The following is a 20,690-nucleotide window of genomic DNA, read 5'->3' on the forward strand; positions in this document are numbered from 1 at the left end:
TGTATCCGAGCGGGGGTGCCTACATAGAAAGTCATTTTTAATGTTGAAGTACCTGATGTAAGATTTTTTTTTTTTTTATTCTTTTGGCAATAAAAATAGTTCTCAATAATTATATATATAATTATAAGAACTTTTTTATTGATTAATGCATCATGTTTAGGGTTTTTGGTTTAATCAATTATTAAAATTATTTAATTATTAAAAACAAAATACATTTGTTGTTACTTAACCATTATCCAATGATGGCACTACATTTATTGTTATTTGTTGCTCCTTAGTCACTTAACATTTTTCGCGAATAATTGTTGTTCTCGTCCGTACTTAATTTATTTTTATTTATATATTTTTTAATTTTATGAATTTATGTTCCACCATAAATTGGAGAATCAGAAATGCTATTTAAATAAGTCAATTGTGACATATATAGGAAAGTATGATCCAACAATGGCAAAGAAATCACGACCCCAATAACGACTTGACCAGCTTTTCCAATTCCACCCTTGACTTGATGGTTGTGATAGCCAAAGACTTTGGGGTCAAGTAGAAATTTTTAATTTAATAATTATAATAATATAAATAGAATTAATGAATTTATTCTTATTTAGTCTTTCATTGATGAATTATTTTAAGTAAAATTCCATAGTTTTTCTTTTCCTTGTATATATAAAATAATTATAAATATTAATATTAATACTAGAGTAACAATGTATATAAATTTGAAACTATAATTTCATATTTATAATTTTTTTTAATTTTAACATGACGAATTGTCGTGTTTTTTTATTTTTAAATGAGTAGGAGAGCTCATGATTTGCATAAAATTAGTATTTTTTTTATTTTTAAATTGATTAATATAAATAGTTTTTTTAATGAGTGTTATTTCATTTTGTCATTTACTTATTAAAAAAATTATAGAGTTTAAATAAACTCACTATAATCTATAAAATTTTATGCTTGTAAATGAATTTATTTAATGGGTGTTATTTTGTTTTTTATTTTTGTAATTGAAAGGAAGTTGTAATATTTAAATAAAATTTAATAGAATTTCTATAAGTGTAATTTTATTTTCTAATTATTTTTTGTAAATAAGAATTTCTTTAAAAAAAATAAATAAGTGCCTGCAGCTTAAAATTATGGCTATCTCGAGTTTCACAATAAAAGAAAAATGCAAGAAAAGATCTAAACTACTAATATACATATATATATATATAGTCCGTTGAACATTAATAATAGATATGTATAAATATCATGTGAGATTTTCGTCATCTTCTATCTTCATGATCTGAATCCATCTAACATACCATTTCCCTAAGCATTATTTAGGCTTTTGATGCGAGTGTTAATAATTATGCTATCAACTCTCGATTATTCACCAAAATAAACAGATATACAGTCTACCTATAATTCAAATCACCATTTGATGTGAAAAATTACTTTTTCAGGAAGGCAATTTAAAGAGTTCACAACAAGTTCCATTAAAACTAATTAAGCAAAAGGAATGAAAAGTTCCAACAGCCTAAAGTAATCAAAACATGTGTTTTGCGGATTGGCTGAAACACATCAAATAGGGGACCAACTCCCCTCAATTTTTGCTTCTTTCTTCTTCTGCTTCTTCCATTAAAATTTCAACCCTTTCATACCTTATTGTGTTAATGATGGTAATAAAGAAAGACTTATGGTCAACCAAAGATGTACCTTTATAAATAAAAAATGTACATAAATAAGATTTATAGATTTAATGAAGTTTTTGTTATTTTTCATTTAAGGAAAATACTATTGGTATACCTTGGACTACATAAAAGTATATCAATGACAAAAAAGTCACTCATGAGGCGCATAAAGGCATATGTGAGGCGCAGGGTAATTTGGTCATAATACCCCCTTATATAGACCAAGATGTACAAAATGATTGTACATCTAACATGATTATTCATTTAAATTCTGGTCATCACAGTTTTTCATCAAGTCTTCTTATAAAATTTGGTCTTTTTTTATTATTTTTAGACTTTTTTAATGAAATTTTTAGATCTTTTTTGAATTTTTTTAGTTATTGTCATGAAATTTAGGTTTTTTTATTTATTTATTAAATTTGGTCTTTTTTTTCATATCAAGAATTAAATATCAAATTTTTTTAATTGTTGAGAGAGCAATGTCAATTTTTTTTTAATTTTTTTCATATAAAGTTAAATGCACGTTTTTTTAATGGAGAATATTTTTAATTCTTATCTTTATTTTTTTATTTTTTATTTCTGTAGAGATATTTTCTGAAAACCAATTTAATTTTTTACAACCCTAATATAATTTGTTTCAAAAGTTATACTATTTATTTAAAAAATATAGTTTAATTTTTCGCAATCCTTTTGAACTTTCTACGCACCAACACTACCACGGCACTCACATGTCATTTTCATACAAATTTTAATTATTTTAAAAAATTAAATTAAATATTTTGAGGCAGTAAGTCATCAGATAGTTTATATATATATATATATATATATATATACTTCTACCTACGAGGTTGCCAGAAGCCAAGCAAATATCAGATTCTTCACTCTCTTATCTCTCCATTTGCTTTGCTTAATGCGGACAGTGGCAGTGTTTATGTTGGTTTGGTTTCTGTGTGCAACAGCCAGTAGTGGAGGTGTGAGTTGCAATGAGAAGGAAAGGCAAGCCCTTTTGGATTTCAAGCAAGCTATCTCTTCTGATCCTTTTGGCGCCCTGTCTTCTTGGTCTCCCCATGTTCACGACTCCGATTGTTGCAATTGGAGAGGTGTTCGCTGCGACAACATGACCGGTCGAGTCGTTGAACTAAATCTTTTCTTTCTACTTCTAAAGGGCAATCTTACATCTTCACTACTCGATTTGAAATTTCTGAGTTACTTAGATTTGAGTGCCAATTATTTTGGAGGCTCTCCCATTCCAAGTTTCTTGGGTTCTATGACAAGTCTCGTGCATTTGGATCTTTATTACAATGACTTTGAGGGGTTGATTCCTCATCAGCTTCAAAATTTGTCCAACATCAGTTACCTTAATCTAGGATATAACTATGGGCTACACGCAGACAATCTCAATTGGATTGCTCATCTTCGTGCTTTGGAATATCTTGACTTGAGTAGAGTCAACCTCAGCAGGGAAGTTGATTGGCTTCGTGAGGTGAGCAGCCTTCCTTCTCTTTCACAATTATGTTTGATGGGCTGCAAACTTGAGAATATGATTCCCTCACTTGAACATGTCAATTTTACATCTCTTAGATCTCTTGATCTTTCTCGTAATAAATTCAATTGTGAGATACCAAAGTGGTTATTCAATCTCAGCAACCTTCAAAGTCTTCATCTTGAATATAACTCTTTGTATGGTTTTATACCATATGAGGTTGGGCAATTCAAACATCTTCAATACCTTTACCTGGATGGGAATAAATTGAATGGTCCAATTCCTGAATCCCTTGGCAACTTATCATCCCTTAGTTTGTTATCTCTCTCCAATAATCAATTGAATGGTCCAATTCCAAAGAGCATTTGGGTTCTCTCAGATTTAGAGAACTTGGATATTGGTAATAATCTCCTAGAAGGCTGTGTTATAGAGGCTGATCTATCCAAACTCTCAAAACTAAGGCTTCTTTATTTGTCTGGCAACTCATTCTCCTGCAACATTAGCTCCACTTGGGTTCCATCTTTTCAATTGGAACGTCTTTCAGTTAGTTCTTGCAAAATGGGTCCAAATTTTCCTTCATGGCTAAAAACACAAACATCTCTTTACGAGTTAGACATTTCCAAAATTGGGATATCAGACACAATTCCACACTGGTTTTGGGACTTGGCTTTAGGTATCGACTACTATATTGATCTCTCACAGAACCAGATTGATGGTGACTTGTCCTCCATTATGCTAAATTCCAGTATCATTGATATTAGCTCTAACAGATTTAGAGGCAAACTACCACATCTTCGTTCAAATGTTCAGGTATTTAATATTGCACATAATAATTTTTCTGGACCTCTTTCCACTTTCCTTTGCCAAAAGGAAAATAAGCAAAATAAGTTAGAAGTTTTGGATGCTTCGTATAACCTTCTTCGGGGCCAACTTTCTCATTGTTGGATGAATTGGCAATCCTTGATCCATGTCAACTTGGGAAACAACAACTTGTCTGGTGAAATTCCCATCTCAATGGGTTCTTTGTCCAGGCTTGGCTTCGATCGTTGCAGTTGCATAACAATAAGTTATTTGGGTGTATACCTTATTCATTGAAGAATTGTTAATTTTTGGGTCTCATGAATCTGGGTGGAAATGAATTGACAGGGACTATACCAAGTTGGTTAGGACATATTACAAATCTGTCAGTTCTCTGCTTAAACTCGAATAGATTTATTGGGAGCATTTCACCATATATATGCCACCTTTCTTCTCTTATTATACTCAATCTTGCCAATAATACCCTATTTGGAAGCATTCCAAATTGTTTAAATAATATCAGCGAGATGGTTGCCATAAGTAAAATATCTTTTTACTCTCAAACATTTTCCTTTGTAATTATGTACAAAACTAAGTACAATGAAAGACTTTCATTGGTCACAAAAGGAAGGGAATGGGAGTACAAAGAGATTCTACCACTTGTTAGGAGCATAGATCTTTCAAATAACAACTTGTCAGGATCAATTCCTTCTGAAATATCAAGTCTTGCAGGATTACACTTTCTAAATTTATCTCATAATCAATTTGTTGGAAAGTCGCCGGAGAAACTTGGAAACATGAAAATGTTAGAGTCTCTTGATGTCTCAAGAAATAATCTTTCGGGTGAAATTCCTCAAAGCATCTCAACCTTGACATCTCTTAGTGACTTGAACTTGTCGTTCAATAACTTGTCTGGAAAGATCCCTACGAGCACTCAACTCCAAAGCTTTAATGATTCCGGATTCATGGGTAATCCAAGACTTTGTGGGGCTCCTCTCAAGATAAACTGCACCGATCAACAGAACTATTCAAAAACAACATTTGCAGTTCATAAAGATGTTAAAGAGTCTGAAATATTTTAGTTTTATATTAGCATGATACTTGGATTCATCACTGGTTTTTGGGGAGTTTGCGGGACTCTTTTATTGAAGAAAACCTGGAAATATGCTTATTTTCAATTTATTGATGACATGAAGAACCACACATATGTCATCGCAATTCTAACAATGAATTGGATGCATAGAAAATTTGAGAGGTCAACTAATGGAGATTGAATGATGTTATCTTTCTTAATGTATATATTGTTTGAAGTCCTTTCAATAAAATTCTAGCAAAAAATAAAATAAAAATACTCTTTATTGCCCGCATTTATTGTAAATTAATTTACCCATTTTGATTTCTTTAGAATAGGAAAAAAGAGAACTAAATACTATCTTGAAGCTCAACGAAAGTTTTCATAATCAATGTGCCTTTGCTGTACTTTATATAGGCAGTTTGGTTTAGATTGATTACTATTGGTCTGGGCCCAAATGAACATTCAAAATGAAGCCCAAATCCTTTTAATAATCTAAATAAAGCATTTCAGCTTTGGCCTTTGGGCGTAATTGTAAATGAGCTATTATTATTCGCAGTTGGTTCATTGGATCAATAGGAGGACCCTTGGGCCAAGCATTATTTGTCAAAACTTTGGGTTCAATTCACAGAACAACTTGGGGCAATTTCAATTTCAACCACTTAATCAAGCATTGGCTAATTAATAGTAAATTAGAACTTTAAAATTCTTAAATTCAAAATTCAACTCTTGCGATGATTATTTTGATAAATAATTCATATATATATATATATATAATATATTAAAATGTATTTATATTCATAGAAAAATAAAATCAATTGAGGGGGCTTGGTTATCAGTTTCCTCTTATTTTTTGTAATATTTTTGCAAATAAATGTAGGTCTCGTAACTAGGGTTGGCAATGGTTCGGTTTGGTTTCGATTTTTGCCAAAATCATAATCAAACCAAACTTAAATTACTAAAACCAAAACCAAATCATTACCCATTTGGTTTTAAAAATTTAAAACCATAACCAAACCATTCGGTTTCGGTTTAACCATGATTTTTTTAGTTTAATCCATATCAACAAACAAAAACAAATAGCATTCATAAATTTTTTTGATAATTTCACAACAAACAAAGATAAATTCTAATAAAGTTACCTTATTCTTGCATAAAGTTACAAAACTTATTGGATATAAAATCACATTTTCAAACCTACAATTGTTAAGATCAATAGATTAATATGTGCATAATTAAATTGTAATTTAAGCTAAAAAAAATTAGCTATAAAAGTTAATACCTTCATCAACAACATTAATATATTCTTCGTAAATTGATGCATATCCATCTGAAATGAATGAGCCAACTCCATCTAACAAAATTATAAATATAAAAAATAAATTAATATGAAGAGAGATGAGGCAGAGAGCGAGAGGCAGCGAGGGTGAGAGAGATCGAGGGCGAGCAAGAGCAAGAAGGGCCATGCTCTAACGAGAGCAAGAGAGATCTAGCGAGAGCGAGTGAGAGCAAGAGAGATGCAGAGAGCGAGGGCGATTGGCGAGCTCGCGCGGAAGAGCAAGAGAAATGAGGCAGAAAGGGTGAGAGAGATTGAGGGCAAGCGAGAGCAAGGGCCAAGCCCTATCGAGAGCAAGAGAGATCCAGCGAGGGCGAGCAAGAGCAAGAGACATGCAGAGAGCAAGGGCGAGAGCGGGCGGATGAGCAAGAGGCAGCGAGGGTGAGAGAGAATGAGAGCGAGGTTAAGAGATGAAGGAGAAGAGAAGGGGAGAAGGGTTTGCAAGCAAGGCAATTGGGCTGGGGTGGGCTAGTCTCAGGTGGGCTGGGCTCAGGTGGACGGGGTTGTATATAATATATATTATATATACATATTATACATATTATATTATATATATAATATATTATATATATTCGGTTCGGTTCGGTTACCCACCATTCAGTTCGGTTTCGGTTCGGGTTTTGATTTGATTTTAGTGAAAACCATAACCAAACCATACCCATTGAAATAGTGTTCGGTTTTCTCCGAACCAAACCATTACCCAGTCAAACGATTTTTAACCGCATTGACCGGTTCGGTTTCAGTTCGGTTCCCCACGGTTTCGGTTGCAATTGCCATCCCTACTCGTAACATGTTTTGTATATTATTATTTTTTTTATTCATTTGTCTTTTTGTCAACAATTAAGGAATTTTCTTTTCAAGTGGGAATCGAAAAGTCATTTGAGTACTTAAATTTAATATTTTTATTGATATTTTATACATTTACATTAATACAATTTACAATACAATATATTAACCTATAATGTCACTACAAGTGTCAAAATTTAAATGTCCAAATATTTGTTCTTTTATTAGTTGTCAATTTTTTTTATTGATATTTTCTAAAAATTAAAATACATTTCTGTCCTCTCACAAAATATAAAGATACCAACTTGATATATATTGGGGTCATATTCAAATTATTAATGGGGGTGGGATAAAGATGAGAACTAAAACCTGAGTTGAGGGCTATTCCTTTTATTCTTTTTTTTGGATTACGCTCCATTATTAACGTTTTTAGCCATCCTGCCCTTTGAGCTACATTGAGGAGGTAAATCGAGGGATGTACCCAAATGATTAGGATGGTAGGCCTTAGCACCACTAATATCACTCCTAATCTCCTTCCTTGGAAAGAAATATTCTACTTCCCCCAAGAATTGAACCCACACTAGAAACCTCTAGATAAGCTTTCAACCTACCCCTTTAGCACTTGACTATGCCTGGGGGCGCTATTCCTTTCATTCTTCCAATAATGCAACTCTGCTTTGGACACTTGCACCTTCAAAAGACGTACATAAGTGTATTAAAATCACGCGCACAAACACACACACATATATTTCTTAGGGATGCTATTATTTATATAAATGATAAATTCAGCGTTGGTGTTGGTAGCTATAGATCACATCCTTGCCTCAATAATGCACAAGATTGTGTTCAAACCCTAATCATGAATCACAAGCAATCTGGGAGTGTAATAAATTTATTTAATATATAATAAAAAAATAAAGCTTAATACATGTGGTGATCCTTTAGCAATTAAAAAATATTACGTTTGATCATTAAAATACAAAATGTCAAGATTTGGTATCTCAACTATTAAAAATTATTACTTTAAGTCATTATCCTAAGTGAGAGTAAATGAAACTATTATCTATATGTCACATCTCATAAAAAAAAAATCACGTCAGATTAAGTTTAATACATAAATATAATATTTGATCTCTCAATAATTAAAAATATTTGACATTTAGTCCTTGGTATAAAAAAAGAGACCAAATTTAATAAACAAAACTTAAATTTCATAAAAAGAGCTAAAAATATTCAACAAATGAGCTAAATTTCATAAAAAAAAAACCTAAAAAATTCATAAAAACTAGCTAAAAAATAAAAAAGCATAATTTTTATAAAAAGATCTACAAATTTCATAAAAAAAGAGCTATTTTTTTTAAAAGACCTAAATTTCTATAAAATACCTAAAAATCTCATAAAAAGATCTAAAAATATTTTTAAAAAACTTAAATTTCATCAAACGATCTAAAAGTTTCTTAAATAAGACCTAAAAATATTCAAAAAAGACCTACAAATGTTATTAAAAGACCTAAAAATAATAAAAAAAAAATCCTGAATTTCATTTTATATGTTTTATTTAGTTTTTTTTTATTTTTAGATCTTTTATGAAATTTAGGTCCTTTTCTATTATCTTCAAGTATTTTTTATAAAAATTTTAGGTCTTTTTTTGAATATTTTTAACTATTTTTTATGAAATCTGTAGGGTTTTTTTATATAAAATTTAGGTCTTTTTATTATTTTTATGTATTTTTAATGAAATTTAGGTCGCTTTTTAATATTTTTAGATCTTGTATGAAATTTAAATATTTTTTTTATTAAATTTAAACTTTTTTTCATGTCAAAACTAAAGTTGCATTCTCTTTATTTTTTAATTTTGAATTCATTTTCTATTTTTTGTTTTGGTAGTCTATTTTTAAAAAATTAAAAATACGTTCTCCTTGTTATTTTGAAAAATTATTTCTCAAAATAGAAAATTAGAAAACGCATTTTTTTTGAAATTTTGAAAATAAGTTTTTAATAGTATTTTATTAAAGAAATTTAATTTTTTAAAAAAATAAAACTATTTAATTTTGAATAAATAAATAAATTAACTTGAAAAAAAATAGTAAGTGCGATCATAATATGATTATAAATAGGAAGCATTAAAATAAAAATTAAAAACGTGAACTAATATTACATAATGTGATTATAAATGATAAGATTGCATCACTAGAAAATGCATTTATTTAGAATTTTGAGAAAAAATATTTTATAATATTTTATTTAATGAATTTAATTATTAAATAATAAAACTAACCCTTTTTAATAAAATTTTACTATTAAAATAAAATGATAAATTTAATTAATAAATTACTCACATCTGAGTAATAATTTATATTAAATATTATTATACATAATATGTGTAATATACTTAATAATATACTATATATTATCCCATATTTTTAATTATAATATAAATATACTATATTTTTTAAAATTTAAATAAATATATAATTTTATTTTTAAAATTTAAGAATAAATTTTTTTTTCCTTCTTTTCTTTTTTTTTCATTTTATTTTTTAGAGACAAAATATGAAAAATAGATTGTGTTTTCCATATTTTGAATTTAGAGATTGTTTTGGTTGAAACAACCAAAACAACATTTTGTTGTTTTGAGTTTCCTTTATAAATCTTTTCTTTTTGTTTTTGAAAATGACAAAGTAAACTCATTTTTATTGTTTTAGAAAATTAAAAATTAAAAATAGTTTGAAAATAACAAAGAGAATATGGCCTAAATGTCAAATTTTTTTAATTATTGAGAGACCAAATGTGAAATGTTTTTAATTTTTAAGGGACCAAACATCATATTTATGTATTTATTAAGTCTAACATGATATGTCTTGCTAACGTAGAGTTCACTTGAAAAACCAACATTTTTTAATAGTTTAGATATCAATTATTGACATTTTGTACTTTAAAAACTAAAGATTATATTTTTTATTTGTTGTGAGGCCCCACATGTACTAAGCCAAAATATAATCACTTGAATTTGTATTGATAGCTAAAAAATAATTTTTAGGTTTTTAAAAACCTAAATTTCATCGAAAGATCTAAAAATTTCATAAAGAAAACCTAAATATATTCAGAAAAGACCTACAAATGTTATTAAAAGACCTAAAAAAATTTAAAAAAAAATAATTTATGTTTTTTTAATTATTTTTAGATCTTTTATGAAATTTAGGTCATTTTCTATTATCTTTAAGTATTTTCTATAAAATTTTTAGATATTTTTTGAATATTTTTAGCTCTTTTTTATGAAATTTGTAGGTTTTTTGTTATAAAATTTAGGTCTTTTTTTCTTATCATTTTTAGGTATTTTTTAATGAAATTTTTAGATCTTTTTAATGAAATTTAGGTCATTTTTGAATATTTTTAGGTCTTGTATGAAATTTAAATTTTTTTTTATTAAATTTGATATTTTTTTCATATCAACAACCAAATGTGAAATGGACCATCTGGGCCCAATCTTGGCCCCCAATCTTGGTCCATCTCTCTGTCTTGCACCAGTCTGTCGCAACATCATTGCAGCTCCCGTTGGGTATCCGTGCAGGCCGCCTTAGGTCCAGTCCTCATTAATGGCGGATAACATCCACATTAATGAGGGTCTCGTCGCCACTATACTACTACTTGAGAACCTCTATCGGTGCTGGATAGTTAGTCCCATTACCTGCAGACACACAACGCATGCATGCAGGAAGACGTCTCATCTTTCTATATCAGTAAACTCTTTTCAAAGGCAAAGTATGTTCTGTCATCTGACCTACTGATACATTGCATTTTTCTTACTCTCTTACCCACTCGAGCATCGAGTTCTTATAGGTGCCAACCGCCCCCCAGACGGACCCGTCGTCGGAGCCCGCGCCCTACCGTCACGATTTTGCCTCCGATCGCCTTTTTTTGGTCAGAAAAGAACATGAATTTTTTTTAATTGTTAAGAGACCAAATGTCATATTTATGTATTAAGTTTAATATAATGTGCTTTATTGATGTGGTATTCACTCGCAAAAATGGGTGTGTTTGTGTACATGCTAATGAGCCATCACAATGGTAGGGACCTTAAATAATATTTTTTAATAATTTAAATATCAATTATTAACATTTTATACTTCAAGGAGTAAATACCATATTTTTTAATTATTGAGAGGCTTATGTATGTATTAAGCCAAAATATAATCACTTGATTTTTTATTGATAGCTAAAAAATAATCTACAAGTGATATTTGTAAATAGTAGCTATAACTAAAAAAATAGTTCATAAAAATGAAAAATAAAAATTTTGAAAATAATATTTATATATGAAAAATCATTAAGAGCGTTACTAATGAACACTTGTTAAGGCCACTTTCATACGTGTATTTAAGATATATTTAATGTATTTTATTTTTAACATTCAAATCTTCATATTAATTATTTATATTATATATTTTAAAATATTTTATTAATTAATAAAAATATTTAAATATTAAAAAAATATATTAAACACATCTCAACTAATACACATCTTTTATTAGTTCAAAGAGGACAAAGGAGTGCAATTTTGTTCACCCCTTTAGCGGCACACGTCAGTCCTTTGGTGTCCCTTCTAGCAATGGCGTCTCTCTCTCTTTCTATCATCTCTCTCTCTTTCTCTTTCACCAGCAGCAACGGCGGCGTCGGTCCTCCGGGGTCCCCTCCTCCAGCTCTCTCTCTCTCTCTCAAGTTTGTGTTACCTTGATCAGGTAGTGATTTGAGCTATTTTAAACGTATTTTGTGTATCATTCTGCTTTTGCCAGACTATTTTTGTATTAAGCATCTTTGGAAACATGAGAATCAAAAGAATGAAACTCTCTCTTGGTGGTTTAGTTCTAGTTGAGATTATTTTTCCGTACTTCAATGATGGCTGTGAATGCCTAATATTTATCTGCGCATTGTTCTTTTATTGACTCATAGTTCTGCTTTAGTTACTTCATCTGATATGTCAAAATATCATCCTGAAAAATCAGCTAAATTTCTTACTTAATAATTTTCCTTTCCTATGCTCTTGTTTCCCCAACTCGAACAGGTGACCTTTTGGTCACAAAGAAGCAACCCTACCATTGCTCTACCTATATGAAACTACCACAGAATAATGTTGCGTTTAGAATGTTAACAATCACTAATAAATATATATAGATTTTAAACAACAATACAGCCAAACATAGATGTATTCTGATTTCTTACACAAATTTGAGAATTCATGGAGGTTCCTTGATAGAAGGTTGTCTGCTATAGAGTTCAACTCAGTCTCTGACTTTGTGCTGTAGCTATAAACTTTTAATTGGTAACAGGGGCATGTGGGTGAGTGTAATAGCTTTCATGTTCCTTTTGTAGTGAGTTTATCCATCTAGCTAGGATCTGGGAAGTGACCAACCAATCCGCTCTTAATTTCTTCCCTTTTAAAATGAAGTCTATCGCAATACACAGCGCAATAATCACAGGCCTACTTGGTGGGACTTTAGAAATATGACAATTCAAAATGTCATAATATTTTGAATAACAAATAAGTCTGTATTTCATTGGTGTTAATTATTTCTTTTTGTGATTATACTACATGTGAGTTACTAATTAATTTTATATTTAATTTAATTTAATTTTTATTCATTTTTTTTATTCTTCTCACACATGTTATATATTTTCAGGTTATCAAGGAGGAGACTCTTTTAGCTAGACAATATATTTTGAAGTTTAGAAAAATATGAAGTGAACAATGCAATAAACATTTTCGTGAGTTTATGTAAAATAATATATTGTGTGAGGAAACAATCATTTATATTTTTATTATTACTTTCATTAAGACACAACAAACATGTAGAAATAATTGAGTCAATGTTTTTAAGTGTGAATTTAAATGCCAAATAAACATGTAGATTTTAGTCATAAAGAACAACCTCACCTTTGGATCTGAGTAGCAAAGGTGAGGTTGCTCTTTATGACTAAAAGATCATAACTTCAAATTGTAGATACAACTCCTTTGCAAAGTAAAGGAAAGACTGCATATAAAAATAATCCTTCTCGAATCCTCTGAAATGGAGAGTCTTGTGAACTAAAGATGCCTAATTTATCATAGATATAAACTAAACTTATTATTAATTCATTTAAAAATAAAAAAAAACAGAAGATTAAAGAAGCATCAATAGTAACAGAGGGTGTGCTGTTGGGAAAAAAAAAAAAAATCGGAGCCACATAATTTACAACTCAAATTAAAAATATTTTTTGAAATTAGTAGTAGATAGTTATTAAAAACAACCCCACTCTTGCTTTAATAAAACAAATGTGCTATTGTGATCATTCACAAGCCAGAGAAATTATCTAAATTAACATCAAATAGAACAAAATATTCTCAAGAAATTAAAATTCCCCGATTGTTTAAAAATAAAACAAAAATTATTTTAAGAAAACATTTAAAAATTTCTCAATTCCAAGTAAGACTTCGTTTGGCAATGCGGTTTGACAGCTTATAAGTTATTAGTACAACGTTTAAGCTGTAAGGCCTATTTAATTACATGTTTGGATTTACTAATAGTTTTAAAGCTCCACAGCTTAAACGCTTTTGTATTAGTGTTTAAAGAAAGCTTTGGGGCAGTAGCTTTTGTAGAAAAACTTATGAGAGCTTCTGGAGTTGACTAAAGAAATGACTATTTTGCCCTCTTCCAATTTCAATATTTTTACTTCTTATCCCCCGACCCTCCTCTTCTCCTTCAACAAAACTCTCTTCTCCCATAGCATCTGTGCCTTCTCCATTGCCGAATCTCCTCCCACAACGGTCGCCACCGCCGTCCATAGCTGCCATCGCCGCCCATCGCTACCATTGCCTCTAGCGCCACAAGCTGCCATTGTTGCTGCAAGTTGCCATCGTAGCCTCCTGGTTACCGTCGCTGGGGGTCTCATCTATCGTGTTTGCTGTTGCTTCCTCCTGCTTCCAAATTGCCCTATTCCAATTTCAATAATTTTATGTATTGATAAAATTAAAAAAATAATTTTATATAATATTTCAACATATATATTGAATATTTTTATGAATTAAATTTAAATTTATACATAAAGTAAAAAATTATATATTTTTAAAATTATTTTAAAATTTATTAACATGTAATTGTAAGTATTTTAGCAATTGGACATCAATTACAATTTTTTTAAAAAAATATATATTTTTTGAATTTTATTTGCATTATTCAACGTCATGTCCATTTTAGTCTTTTTTCCAAGTTCTAACAGGTTATCAGATTTTACAAATCAAACATAACTTTACACTAATAGCTTAAAAACACATTTATTCAAACACGTTATCAGCTTAAATACTACCCAGCTTAAATGTTATTACACAACTTAAACACTACCCAACTTAAACGCTATTAAAAAAAAGAATAACCAAACTAAGCCTAAAACACATCAACAGCGTAGCGTTAAGTAAAGAAGCTATTGGGCGAGTCCAAGACGATCTAAACATTGATAATCAAAGAAACCCAACATAGATCTCGACCATTTACTAACAAAAATCAAGTGAAAAATGTAAAAAATATATGTTCAAAGATGCACGCAAGCAAATCGTTAATACAATCACATTTTGACCAATAACAGAGACACCTACGAGAAAGTAGACAAATAAGAAGCACAACCAGAAGAAGTAGAGTGCGGCTGTCGGAACATTTCCAATACAAAAACTAAAGTAGCATCTACTTAAAGAAGAAATATAACAGAGAAAGAGCTGCTAAAGGGGACGCCGGATGACCGATGTTGTTGTTGCTGCTGGTGAGAGAGAGAGAGATGCCGCTACTAGAGGGGATGCCGGAGGACCGACGTCACTACTGCTGGTGAGAGAGAGATATGGTAGAGAGAGAGAGAGAGAGATAGAATGGGGGAGGGAGGGAGACACCGCTGCTGGAGGGGACGTTGGAGGACTGCTGCTGCTGGTGAGGACGCCACTGCTGCTGGTGAGAGAGAGAAAGAGAGAGAAAAAAAAAGAGACGGTGGAGATTGAGAAAGAGGAAGAAGCCAATGGACGGGACTTTGTAATACTAGGCTGCCTATTTTGACTAACCCCCGTTACGGTCAAGATAGATTTTTAATCCCAAAGTAATGAGGGTTATGTTCACCCTCGTTCAAGGGGGTGAACAAAATTGCACTCGGGACAAAGCATGAAAACCAATAATTGGTTAGTAGGGGCCCAATCAAAAAACCCAAAATACCCTTTTGATTGGCCTGATATTTTTGCCTTCTCTGGCAAAGTCAATATGAAACCTCTATTCCTTGCCCATTTGACATGATTGATGGTCGTGGCATTTAATTCTTCCACAAGGAGTCTTCTGGAAACTAATTAAATTGAGAAAAATATTACTTATACAAATAATTGGATTACTGAGAGAATGATCAAATGCATCAAAATTCAAAAATGCCATGATGAAGTTCGATCAGGCTTAGTAAAGTCTGATCGGGTTCATGATTGATGGAATTCGATGATTGATGATGAGATTCGATCTATGAAGTCTGACCGAACTTCATCATCGAATAAATATGATTTGGTCATCGAGATTGTGCATCTCGTTGGTACATGTAGCACAGTCCTTAAATTAAAACTATGTGAGCTTTTGTAAAACTAAATTAAAATTATAGGGAATTTGAGTGAAATTTTTTTAACCTTATTTAAATGAAATGTGTTAATTTGAAAAAATTAAAAAAATAGTGAACCTTGCTAATTTAATATCACTTGATTTGTTAAGAGATAGAATTCTACCATAACTTTCTAACAAAATAAGAGTAGAACTAATCACTTTTTTTATGAAAGAAAAGTAGAACTAATCATACTTTTGAGTGCAAGTTAAAACAATACAAATAAAGAACTTTGAGAGTAATATATCTATATGTATAACTAATAGATCAATAAACTAATAAAAATAATTTAAGGCTATACTTGACGACTAACTCTTAATATGAGAAAATCACGATGTCTCCCTCACTCAAACTTATAACACTATTATTTACACGAACTCCTGCATATTTTACTCTTTCAAAGTGCTCGGTTGGTTAGTATTGAATAATCTCTCCTTACTCCACCTTTACGGAACGTTGGGCGTTTCAAAACTTTCACCCATCTGATCACCTTTTTCCCAACAAAATACTAAATTTAAATCACAATAATTCTTTATAAAAATAATTTAAATTAATACTAGGAGGTCATGATTTCATAGTGTAGATATTATGGGTAATGCTAATCATGCTAGGTAATGGTTAATAAGATTAATAAATACATCTTATTTTTAGATAATATTTATTTATTACACTTTATTTAAGCTACAAAATTCTCTTATTAGTTGATAATAAATGCATCATATGTTACAACATTTCATCGATTATTAAGAGTGTTTGTAATTAAAAAAAAAAGTGTAATAATAAATATTATCTAAAAATAAGATACATTTATAGTAATGCTAAGTATCAGGCGGAGGTTGAGAAGTTGTTTGTTACCCGATGCATCTAATAGTTGAATTACCCGATTGGCTTGCCAATATGGTTCTAGTTTCAAAGGGCGAAGGTAAATAGAGACTTTACATTGATTTCTCATATTTAACAAAGTTTACCCCAAAGATAGCTATCCTATTCCAAGGATTGATGCATTAATTGATGGCATGATAGGGTGCCACCTCATGAGCTTTCTAGATGATTTTTAAGGGTACCACCAAATTCCCTTGCACTTGGAAGATCAGGAGAGGATGACTTTTATTACTGATCGAGCCACCTAGTGTTCCATGATAATGCCATTTGAGTTGAAGAACACTAGGGTCGCTTACCAACACATGGTGAACAAGATCTTTTAATACTTGATGGGTCGCTACATGGAAGCTTATGTATATGACATGTTGGTGAAGAGCACCTTAGCTGAGTAGCATCCCACTAACTTGGAAGAATGTTTTTAGACCCTAAGGAAGTTTCTAACAAAGCTCAATCAATGTAAATGTGCTTTTGGAGTTTCAATAGGATAAAGTTCCTAGGATTCATTGTGCGTCCTCACAGAGTTGAAGTGAAACCTGTGAAGTATAAGGCTAAATTAAAGATGTCTCCACCAAGGAATATTAAAGAAGTGTAACAACTTACAAAAAAGAATGGTTGCCCTTATTAGGGGTGTGCATTCGGTTATAACCAAACCGAACCGACCAAAAAATACTAACCGAACCGAACTGAACCGACCCGCATGCGATAACCGAACTGAACCGACTGACTAATCTCAACTAACCAAACTAACCAAAATCTAAATTGAGTTAAAAGAACCGATAATCGAAAATCAATTGTGCAAAATCAGAAATTGATACAGAAACAAATTGATTTACAGCAACAGAGGAACAATGTTTGTGCAACCCATTTGTGCAAACAAAGGAATACACACAAGAGAGAATACAAATCCATTTACAGTGAAGAAGAACAGAAAAATGCGAACCCATTTACAATGCAGAGTAGCAGAAGAACAGAAGAAATACACAAGAGAGAATACAAATCCGTTTGTGGAAATACAAACGAACAACCCGTAGAAGAAAACATCAAGAAATTAACCCAACTGAAAGTCAAAAAAACTAAAAAATCTTACAAAACCCTAACCTAACTGTCGATACTAACCTGAGTGCTCGACAGTCGGTGGTCGTTGGTGTGGATCGATCATCCAAGCACAAGGAAGGAAAGGAAGAATAGTAATGGAACGACGTTGGTGTGGGTCTGACGAAGAAGACGAAGGGGACGGCCGGACGACAAAGTGAAAGGTGGGCGCGACCGACTGTCGACGGCTAAGGCGTCGAAGGCGGAGGTGACGTTCATCAATGGCGACGCACCGACGAACACAAAATCGATCGATTTGTGCGATCTACTGGAGGCTCTCTCTCTCTCTATCCGTCAATCTTGGTCTCCAGATCTAGGTGAGTGGCTGTCTCGTGGGGGGGGGGTGTCGTTGGGTGACCCAACTTGGGTCACGAACTCAGGGGCGGGAAATATCTTCGATTTGGGTGCCGGGGGGGGGGGGGGCGGTCAATAGTAACTCGATTATTTAGTTATTTTTGTATAAATAACCGAACTGAACCAAATAATTGATTTTTAAGAAAAAATATAACCGAACCGAATTATTTTTTTAGAAAAATCGAACTGAACCGACCGAACTTGTCGGTTCGGTTAAATCGGTTTACCCGAACTTCTGCTCACCCCTAGCCCTTATGAGGTTTCTCTCCAGTTCAGCCAAGAAGGGCCCACCTTTCTTTACGACCTTTCTCAGGCTAAAGACTTTGTTTGGAATGATGATTGTTATGAGGCATTTAACAAGCTCAAATAGTGCCTCACTTAACCTCCAATCCTCATAAGGCCGTAGCTTGAGAACCATTTACATGTACTTAACAATGGGGAAAGAAGTTATCCGCTCAGTACTTGTTTGAGAGGAAGATAAGAGGCAGAGATTGTGTATTATTCAATCAAGCAGTTGACAAGCCTTGAGATCAAGTACACACCTATGGAAAAGTTTGCATATGCCTTGGTCATTTCAACTCAAAAGCTATACCCCTACTTCCAAGCACACTACATCATCAAGCTTACCAACTAAAATCTAATGCAAGTGCTTAGAAAGATAAAGCTCTCTAGAAGAATATCAAAGTGGTCTGTGGAGTTTAGCACCCTTAATATTGAGTACAAATCTTGCTCAACCATAAAATCTCAAGCTTTGGCTAACTTCCTTGCTAAAGGAACCTGGTATGAACCTTCATTGGGCAAGGGACAAGAGATATAAACCTTAGCGGTGAATGGAATTTCAACTTGGAGGGCAATGAAGCCAGCCTGATGTTGAAGAGCCTAAAAGGCTAGACATGGCCCTATGCTGCGCAGTTTGAGTATAGAGCATCAAATAATAAGTAGAAGTATGAGGCCTTCATTACAAGAATGAGGTTAGCTAAGTAGCTAAGAGCCAAGCACTTGGAGGTACATCTTGACTCTTAACCTTTTTGTGCAACAAGTAAGAGGTAAGTACGATGCCCAGGAAGATAACATGGCCCAATACCTAACCTTGGTTCGAGATGATGACCTATTTCCACTCAATGAAGGTTAAGCATGTTCCTCAAGCTCAGAATGAAGAAACTGATACACTACCTCAAATCACTTCATCCTTGTTTCCTATTAATTATTGAGCTATATTAATCAAGTGCTTACTGTAAAAAAGGCATTGAGAAAGCTGCTAAGTATATATGCTTGGATTAGAAGCTGAGTTAAATGGACCCCCTCATCACTTTTTAGAAAAGGGGAGAACTCTAGAAAAATGAGTTAGAGGCTTGGGAGGTCAATAAGAAAGCCACCAAGTTCACCCTTGTATGAGAGGACTTGTATAAGAGATCATTTTCTCAACCCCTCCTAAAATTTGTTCAAGTTAAAGAAGCAAATTAGGTCTTAAGAGAAATCCATGAAGGGATATGTAGGAGCTGCATTAGAGCCAGAGCTTTGTATCGGAAAGCATTTCATTAGGGATATTATTGGCCAACCATGATAACTGACTCAGAGCAGCTCATTAAAACTTGTGAAAGGTGCTAGAAGACCTCCAATCAGGTTCATGTTCTTGCCATTACACTCACTTTTCTGGCACCACCATACCTCTTTTCCCAACGGGAATCGACATCCTAAGCCTTTTTCCTCCTATAACTAGATGTAACAAATACTTTGTCATAACTATAGACTACTTTACCAAGTGGGTTGAAGTTGAACCATTGGCCTCCATCACTGCTTGGAAGATAAGCAATTCATTTGAAAACACATTATTTGTTGATTTGAGATCCCCTCAGTTATCATCTCAAATAACAAAACCTAGTTTGTAAACCGCTCAATCCCATAATGGTGTCAAGAGGTTGGAATCAAACAACATTTCACCTTTGTGGCTCATTCTCAAGAAAATGGCCAAATAGAGCTCACTAACAAGACTTTGCTCCAAGGTTTGAGAGTTAGGATAGAAAAGGTAAATGGAAGTTAAGTGGAGCTGTTAAACATTCTCTAGTCCTATCGAACCACAACATGAAGAGCTATAGGAGAAACTCCATTCAACCTCTACTATGGCTCAAAGACACTTATACTAGTACACATTGGGGTGCCAACAATTAGGAAGGAGCATTTTGAGCTATTGTCTAATGAAAAGAACTTAGGAAACAACTTGGACTTGATGGATGAGTTATGGGAGTGAGTAAGGGTTCAACAAGTTGCATACAACTAGTAGATGGGGAGGTATTACAATGGAAAGGTCCAAACAAGAAGCTTCCTAGCAGATCTAGTCCTTCGCTGAGAAAGCATTCGTGATCCTCAAAATGCTAATAAATTCACATTGAACTGGGAAGGACCCTATCGAGTCACTGAGGCCCTCAACTCGGGAGCATTTTGGCTTGAAACTTTTAATGGAAAAGCTATCATGAACACATGGAATATCCAGAACTTGAGAAGATTCTAGTAGTATGGGGAAAAAGACTCCCCTTACTTGAATTATGTACTTGTCAGATATTCAATAAAACG

The 20,690-nt window shown here is 32.2% G+C and overlaps 1 protein-coding gene across 1 annotated transcript; it reads left to right on the forward strand.

The window, feature by feature from the left end:
* Positions 1 to 2,580: 2,580 nt before the first annotated feature.
* Positions 2,581 to 5,033, forward strand: LOC127791549 (receptor-like protein EIX2). The gene is made up of 2 exons (XM_052321534.1): positions 2,581 to 3,963; positions 4,728 to 5,033. The coding sequence occupies exons 1-2, from the start codon at positions 2,581 to 2,583 to the stop codon at positions 5,031 to 5,033; spliced, it is 1,689 nt and encodes a 562-aa protein (XP_052177494.1).
* Positions 5,034 to 20,690: the final 15,657 nt, after the last annotated feature.

This window comes from Diospyros lotus, chromosome 15, assembly GCF_014633365.1.
Source record: "Diospyros lotus cultivar Yz01 chromosome 15, ASM1463336v1, whole genome shotgun sequence".
Classification (NCBI taxonomy): Eukaryota; Viridiplantae; Streptophyta; class Magnoliopsida; order Ericales; family Ebenaceae; genus Diospyros; species Diospyros lotus.